General features: G+C 39.4%; 1 protein-coding gene across 2 annotated transcripts; it reads left to right on the forward strand.

Moving 5' to 3' along the window:
• The first annotated feature begins 1508 nt into the window (after positions 1-1508).
• LOC103704959 (uncharacterized) lies at positions 1509-5559 on the forward strand. Of its 2 annotated transcripts, none has more exons than XM_088717638.2 (2): positions 1509-2349; positions 2413-2557. In XM_088717638.2, exons 1-2 carry the CDS (start codon positions 1960-1962, stop codon positions 2446-2448), a joined length of 426 nt encoding a protein of 141 aa, XP_088573764.1. In that variant the 5' UTR covers positions 1509-1959; the 3' UTR covers positions 2449-2557. The 2 variants fall into 2 exon arrangements, with proteins under 2 accessions (XP_088573764.1, XP_008786724.1); XM_008788502.6 differs by lacking the exon at positions 2413-2557 and adding an exon at positions 5156-5559 and having other exon boundaries at positions 1519-2349.
• The last annotated feature ends 2854 nt before the right edge of the window (positions 5560-8413 follow it).

The following is an 8413-nucleotide window of genomic DNA, read 5'->3' on the forward strand; positions in this document are numbered from 1 at the left end:
TCGAGCTTCCAAAAGTCACGGAAGAAGGAGAAGAAGGTAGATCCAATTATTTCGGTTCCTTCCCTGGCTTTTGGCGATAATCTCCTGCGGCTCCAAGCGTTGGTGGTGGTCGGCATTTCGAGAGAAAAACCGAAGAATTCTAGCGACCACTTCGATCGAGGGACCTGGGTTATCCAGTGAGATCAAAGAGAGGATTAGAGGGGCTCTAAATGGGACCATAGAAGGTTGGAATCTGCCCCTTGGTTGGATTCCTTCTGATGAGGTCGGGAGGAAGAACACATGCCAAGCGCATGCAATTTTATTTTTGTTTTTTCTTCTCTTTTGGGCCACACTCTTTCCAATTGGGCTGGTTAAATAGACCAGGCCCAGTTCACTAGAAGGCTGGGTTTTACAATAGGGTAGTCATCCAAGTAAGAGTCTTCTCAAAATCTGATACATTTTCCTTGTCCAAAAGAAAAGTTATACTACACCAGAATGGTTAAAGGATTCTACAAATATCCTTCCGCAAGGTGGCAAGGATCTAAAATTGTTGATGCCTCATCTTAAATCTTTGTCTGTTATAAGACCTTTTTTATTGCTCTCTGCCAAAAGCTTCTTTGTGTGAATGTTATTTCCAACTCCATTTTATTAGTAGTGCTTGTTTAAGTACTTTGATATTCTCGATGCCTATGATCCCTCCTCTTTTTATTTGCATAACACCAAAAAAGCTCTTCTAATACTATCTTTATGTTTCACAGCCAGCATGGTAGTTTGAATTTTCTACAACTTCAAAATCTGTGCAAAAATTTACAGCAGCTTTAAAAACTGTGCATTAATCATTGCTAGTTTGAATTTTTCGTGAGAAATTATTGAAGTTTTTAATTTAAAAAAATTAAATTTTAAAAATTACACAGTATACGACCTAGTGATATATATTTAACAAATTAGACAAAGCATGAAAACTATCTGCTGCATACTAGTACAGATGAATACTATGTTCTAAAAACTATATACTGATTTACTTAGAAGTATCTATTGACTTGTTAGGTGATTAATTCGCTTAATGTATATCACGTAGCTATATAGTGTATACTGCCAAAAAGTATATTTTAGAAATTGTGTATCAATTTATTTAAAAATGTGTATCAGATCACTACTAAGCATATATCAAAGAGGCTTATAATATATATCAGGAAGTCAATGGGTATTTATATAGTGTGCACTAGTGAATATGATTTTCGGAAATTACATATCAATTTGTTTGAAGATGTGCATTAAGTTACTAAATAACTAATTTGCTAAGTATGTATTATCTGGTCGTGTAGTATGTACTAGTAAATACTGTATTCTAAAAACTATACATTAATTTATCTAGATACGTGTATTAGCTTGCTAGATAATTAATTTGCTTAGTATGCATTATCTAGCTATGCAGTATGTACCGATAAAAAAAATATTCTGAAAAAAAAAATAACTTTTATTTGTACTAGATGAAATATGATAAAATAAAAATTCTGTCCAATAATTTTTTTTCTATGGTGGCTGCTTCATATGACTTCTGCTCCAAATCTACGTATGCACTGAAGGAAGGCGATCACTGCCGTTTGTTCACGACTCTCAAAGATGTCGAGTGCCTCAATAGCAATCAGCTTCCCCTGCGGAAACTGGGGCCCACACACTGTGATCAATGAGAACACGGGAGACACGAGCTAACGAAGTTCAACACGTGGGAGTGAGCCCCACCGCCCCTCCACCCAGAGTGTCCCAACGGCTACATTCGCCGCCTCCGGCCAAAATAATTCCTCAAGTGTCATCAAGAAAAAAATATTCCCTCACAGTCGCCCCCCGACACGCTCCAACGGTCGCCTCGGATCTAACTCCTACAAATCCGCAACACCCCGCCCTCTGTCTCCGTTATCTCGAATCCATCCCCTTTGTCGTCCCTCTCTTTCTCCGACTCTTTCCAAATCTGTAACCCTCATGGAGACTGAGGCCAAAACCTCGTGTACGACGGTCGAGAACGTCACCAGGGCGTCCTCCGACGAGCTCCTCCGCAAGTTCGCCGAGCTGGACGCCGACCCGCCGGTGCGCTCATCCCGCCCGTCGGTCCGCCTCCCCATCGTCCGCCGGAATCGGTCGAGGCGGGTGATGTCCGGCCTCGCCGCCAGGGACCTCGCTACCGGCGGCGCCGAAACCCCCAGCACGAGGAGGAGGAGGAGCGGAGGCCTGGCCGAGTGGAAGGCCCTCCTACCCCCAACCGCTTCCTCCCGACGGTCGGCGTCGCTGCTCCGGCGAATGGGGATCGGGCGGTCGGAGATCGGGCCGGGGGACGCCGTCGGACTAAAGCTCCTCCTGGCCGCGTTGGAGAAGGTGAGCTCAGTGCATCTCGTGCGATTTATTTATTTCTTTTTCAGTAGCTGATTAAACGGTCAGGATGGCGAGTCGCAGCAGATTATCGCCATCCGATAGGTCCCTCTACTTTGCTATCATCTCGAAGAGAGGAGCACCAGGTCAGGTAAGCCATGGAGGATTGAACGCAGAGCCGGACGGGACCCGTAGGCTTCATGAGTTTCTGTCAGGCAGGGTACAGTCTTCCAGGCTTGGTCTACTTCCAGAAAAATTATATCCCACGGCACAACAGGTGGCCAATCATAGCTGGTTGTTCCTAACAGTGCATCAAGATAAATATTTGATAAATAAAATTTAAAAAAATAAGCAGCTGTGATTGATGGCATTTACGGCCGTATAGTGTATGCCATGTAGGATATAATTTCTCTGACTTGTATGACTTTAGACTTGCTGAACTTTTGCAAATTACTTTGTTAACCTTAATGGTATGTTTGGATTGGATAAGATTAGATAGTTTTAATTCTGAGAACTTATTTGAATAATTCTGTAAGATTGAAGTAGATTTTCTATTGGATCATAAATTATACAATCTATTTAACTAAGATCTAATTGACCCAATCCTTCTCCAACTCAATAATTGCGAGAAAAAGAAAAAAAAAAAATCCCATCTAAGGTCTTTTATTTTCATCTTGCAGTCTAACAAACTCATAGATGGATGGAATTTAGACAAATCTAGAAAAAAAATCTTTAGAAAAAAAAAGGGTTGAGCAGACTAATAAGCTCGATTTCTATAGAAAATCTAGCCTAATCCTGCTAGATTTTCCAATCAAGCTCTAAAGGTTATGAATATTGACAGTGATATTCATCCTAGAATCTCATTTGCATATATTTGGAATGTCAATACCATACGTAATTTTCAGTACCCATAGAGCATATTAAATATCAATTTCACTACCAATCTGGTACATCATTTGGTACCTGTTCACATCCTAAATTCAACTTATGATTAACTATGTTGCATTGACCACGATTGTGGGAACAATTTATGCATGAATATATATAGAAATAAAAATTGATTACTTATTATTTATACAAGAGGCTATTTGTGGGTAGTTTATTGTTAGAAGTAACACTTTAAAGAAAATTATCAAGACACAGGGAACCCATTCGTAGGAACAACCACCGAAATAACTTCTTTTCTTGTAGTAACTCAAGAAAAGGACTTCATTGGGATCTCTTACTCTCTACAACAACGATTATAAAACCCAACTATTGCAACCATGTATTCTAGGATTAGGATTAAGCATCCAAATTTTAAAAAACCTACTATGGATCATCTTTTGGTTCTCTTAAATTTTTTATCTTAGCGCTCAATTAGTTTGTATTATAAATATTTAGCATTCATTCCTTGTGTAATGGATATATTGTATCATATATCCTTCCCCTTGTTTCTATATCAACCATTATTCTTGTGCAAGGATAGCTATTATTATGATAATTATGACTATGATGATGGTTATTTTCTGTAGGTGATGGCAGTTCTTATTTTAGAGGTGATTACTCTTATATGAGTGATGATTTTGATATGTGAGTGAAAATTATAACAAGATGTTAAAGAATTTATCGAAGTTAATGGAGGAAAACCCACCACTTCTCTCATCGATCATAGCACGATCTTCATTGACCAATCCAGATTGTTTTCTAGTGAAAAGAGTGCCCAGACCTTTTTAATACAAGAAGAACTGTGGTTTCAAGCCAAGCCAGACCTACTTATTTATGTTTAAATCAATTTACATTTTATTTGGAATATGATTACATGAATTCTTGAAGGTCTGCTCAATAGAAATGGTCAGATTCTTTCTTTTTAATTTTTGGTAGGAAAATTGGGACAAACTACAAGAAAATTACAGTCTCTACGTGGATGCACCCTGGGCATTAGCTAGGACCTTGAAAGAATCAACAAAGGAAAACTTTTCAAGTTAGGGAGTAGGAAATAATTAGATTCAGTGCCTAACAATAGTGGTATAGTTTGATCCCTAGATGAACCAAATTTGCACCCTCTGATCTCGAGACTAGAGTCAATGACTACATGACAAATTTAGTTACTAATGGCTTGTTTTGCATTGTTGTTGTTTTTTGTTTTTGTTTCTCCACAAATTAACGAAATCCCACATAGAGTTTAATGTTGAAGATAGTATTTGCGCTAAGCCTCTATTGTTCATTCCTTTGAATTTCATTCTTCTTGGTAAGTTTGCTACAAAAGGTTCATAGATTCTATAAACAATTTTAAAAACAAAATATTTTCATTTCACATGTTCGTTCTGTCTGATTAATTTTTCTTCTTAGTTTTCTGAAAATAGAAGCAAAGCAAAAGCAATGCCCTATGGGCTCTATGCAATTAGTTTCATAGAGTCAGAACAGAATCATGCCTCGTCTATTTGATTTTAAATTATTTTTTTTTAAAATATTAATTAACAAAAGTGAGTTGGAAACACTCTTCTAGAATTCGGAAAGAAAGTTTTAATTTGTGGATTCAACAAAGCTGTGTAAAGCAACATCTAAACCATCCGGTAAAAAATAGATGCACACTACTTATGTGATTCCTATATGATATGAAAATAACTACTGGCTTTGTGATTCTTAAATCTTAGTCAATTAGGAAGGTTGGTGCTATTCCTGCAGAATACCACAAATAATGCCTCATTATATCATATGCTTACAAGAAAATTATCTTTGCATTTATTTTTTACCATTTCTATGCATAAACTCTTTACATCTTCACCAGTTTTCTAATATGATCATATGCTTTCTTCATTTTTATTTTCAGACATGGTGTAAGACGATGGAAGGTGCATCAAAGATGTTTGTCGAGAAGCATTGTAATAAGCATGTTCGCCTGATAAGTGATATCGTGTAGAAGAGCAAAGCTGTTGCCTTCCCTATCTTCCCCACATTCATTACGAATTTTTCAAATAAAACAAAGCAATAGGTAAATTGGTAAACCTACCCTTTAGACATAAATAGAGTGTGAAAATTCTACGACAGTTTGTAGCCTATTGATGCATGATTTCGAGAAATATAGGCTCTTCTTATTGTCATTTTTTTTCTGGATAGCCACTCTTCCAAACATCATCAAAGAGCATATGTAATTCTGTAACCAAAAAAAAGGTATCTTGTAATTACTTATTTATTGGATTCATTATTAATTTCCTAGCTATTATCATCTATGCATTCATAAGATTGCTATGTCACCTAATCTTAAAAATGAACATATGATGTACATGCTACAAGAACAATTGTGAAAGAGTGGTACAACAGCAACACGAGTGTATCACATAATAAAACTGGACAACTAATGTTCAAGTTTTGATTGCTTTAAACAAAGGGGCTTGAGAATTGATTCTAAGGTCAAGTCAAACCCTCCCCTTGTTGTTCACAGATGAAAATTTGTAGGTTTGATTTGTCCTTTGGATCAGGATTGAGCATATAAGTTTGTGGAACTTGTTAGGTCTAGAGTCACAGAGGCCTAGCAAAACTCTTCTTTGCTTGGTGGGTTAGTAAATGAAGTTATAAGAGCACAAACTACACATTAAGAGCACAAACTAAATTGGCTGACTACATACCTACAACTTTGCTCACAGTTCATTTTCTGATTCATAAGTTGTGGCAGGTAATCTTCTCTATTTCTTTAGGATTTGTGATGGTTGAAGAAAATTGAGGATTGATCGCTATTGAGAATTGATTCTAAGGTCAAGTCAAACCCTCCCCTTGATTGAGCCATAATGGTTCACAGATGAAAATTTATAGGCTTGATTTGTCCTTTGGATCGGGATTGAGCATATAAGTTTGTGGAACTTGTTAGGTCTAGAGTCACAGAGGCCTAGCAAAACTCTTCTTTGCTTGGTGGGTTAGTAAATGAAGTTATAAGAGCACAAACTACGCATTAAAACAACTTTGCTCACAGTTCATTTTCTGATTCACAGTTCTTTACTATTAATACAGGAATACGACTGAACCCTCAACTTTGTTTATCTTGATTTAGAGTTTATGATTGTTTTTTTTTTCTGAGTGTTTTTCTTCATATAACATCATGAATTGTCATATATTTGCGAAAAACACATTATGTTATTAATATTTATATAATGATGTAGGAAATCCATAATAATTCAAATAGAACACTATATTTGTTAGCTCCATTACCTCTTTGCTCACTTATGTAAGCATAACCCTTAGGGAATCATATGAAAATATTAAGTTGATATGCAGCTTTTCTAAATAAAAACTAAGCCAAAACATAGAACAAGTTGTCTTTTCATACTGATGGTAAGTTTATCAATCAGGCTTTATCTTAGTTATTTAAATCATTATGGATTTTCCTGGATCATCCTGTAAGCATGAGTAAGGGAGGATATTTTTCATGAATACAGTACAGGGCATTTAAATGCAAGAAATAATTTTTTGATTAAATAAAATTATATTTATGTTTCTTCCCTTAATTTTATCCGCGCATTACATGGTCATCTCCATTATTGTATATGGCATCTAATGATTGAGCAATCAACGTTATTGCAGCACATTTTCGTAAAGCTTTATGTGATAGTGATTTGGAAAAAGGGATGTTATTGATCATGAACATATGTTTGCCAATCGAGTAACATAACTATCCAACATGTGGCTGGTCTGTGAAAGCCTAGCCCTTTTGGTGTGTAAATGACCAAGCGTGGTCATTTGAACGAGTTTATTTTGGGCATGGCCTAGCATTCATAGCCCGACCTGGTGTCTAGATTAGAGCCCAAAGGCCTATTTCCACACAAAAAAAAATAGTCTTAAACTTAGCATGTGTGGGGAGAAGGCTGACTCCCGATGGGAAATTAATGGTGTCCTCCCTCTTCTTCATCTCGATCACAGTCCACCACCGCTGGATGCCATGGCTGAACGCTTCCGAGAGCCAAGAAAGATCCCAAAGATCTTGATGGAAGGCAAAATAGATTGTCCTGCTCTAGCATGGAACCACCCAATTCCTGACGAGCAGACCCCAGAGCCGAACGGCCCCCCGAGCAAGTAATGATGTCCTGGGCCTGAGCTTGGGGCGCCATGCAGTATCGACCAAGAGCCGAAGAGGCCTCGTCGATCGTTTGCAGGAAATGACATTCCGAACTCGAGCTCGGAGTGCCCTACAGTGTTGACCAAGAGCCGAAAAGGCCCCATCGACCGTTTGCAAGAAATGACGTCCTGGGCTCGAGCTTGGGGCCCCCTGCAGAGTCGACCAAGAGCTGAAGAGGCCCCGTCGACCGTTCACCAAAAATGACGTCTCGGGCTCAAGCTTGAAGCGCCCTGTTGAATCCATCAAGAGCCGAAGAGGCCCCTGCGACCGCATGTATCTATAATGACATCGGCCCCCTCAACCACAGGCAAGGCCGACCTCGGACCCCACCAAAGGACGAGCTGACCTCGGCCAGAGAAAGACCGAGCCGAACTCGCCCAAGCGCCGAGCCGACCTCAGCGCTTACCAAGCTGACCTCGTCAAGCGTATACTGCAGCCTCTAAGCCTCCCTGACCTCGCCCGCGGCCGTATCTACGTGCGTGCCCACATACATCGCAACCTCACTGTACCATGCTTTGCTTGCTGACCATACTAGACGTGTCAACTAGGGACCTTGCTTTGCTGCCCCAGCTATACCCTGCCACACCTGTTAATGCCATGCTGTCCACAAGGACTGCTCAAATCGTGTGCCTCAAGCAAGCCTTGATTGCACGCTACCTGGCCAATGCCATCTCCTCCCATGATGAGGACGGACCATACCTCCGCCACCTAGGCACCTTTGCAAGAACTATAAATAGCCCACATCAAGTAACTTCTAAAGACATTTGAACCAATTAAGATCCACTCTAACTTAAACATCGGAGGGTCTGACCGAAATCAGCCGTTAAGGCTTTGTACAGGGTCCCCAGAGTGCAGGAGGCGCTATCCTTTCTCTGTCTCGGCCGAAGGCTCCCCTTACTTCTCTGGCGTGGTCACCCTCAGGCCAGATTTCAACCACAACATATCTCTTAATTAATCCTCCTCCGCCAATTTCTTGGTCTT

Source organism: Phoenix dactylifera, chromosome 3 (genome assembly GCF_051530095.1).
Source record: "Phoenix dactylifera cultivar Ajwa chromosome 3, Ajwa_hap1_PhDact_Kaust_v1.1, whole genome shotgun sequence".
NCBI classification, from domain to species: domain Eukaryota; kingdom Viridiplantae; phylum Streptophyta; class Magnoliopsida; order Arecales; family Arecaceae; genus Phoenix; species Phoenix dactylifera.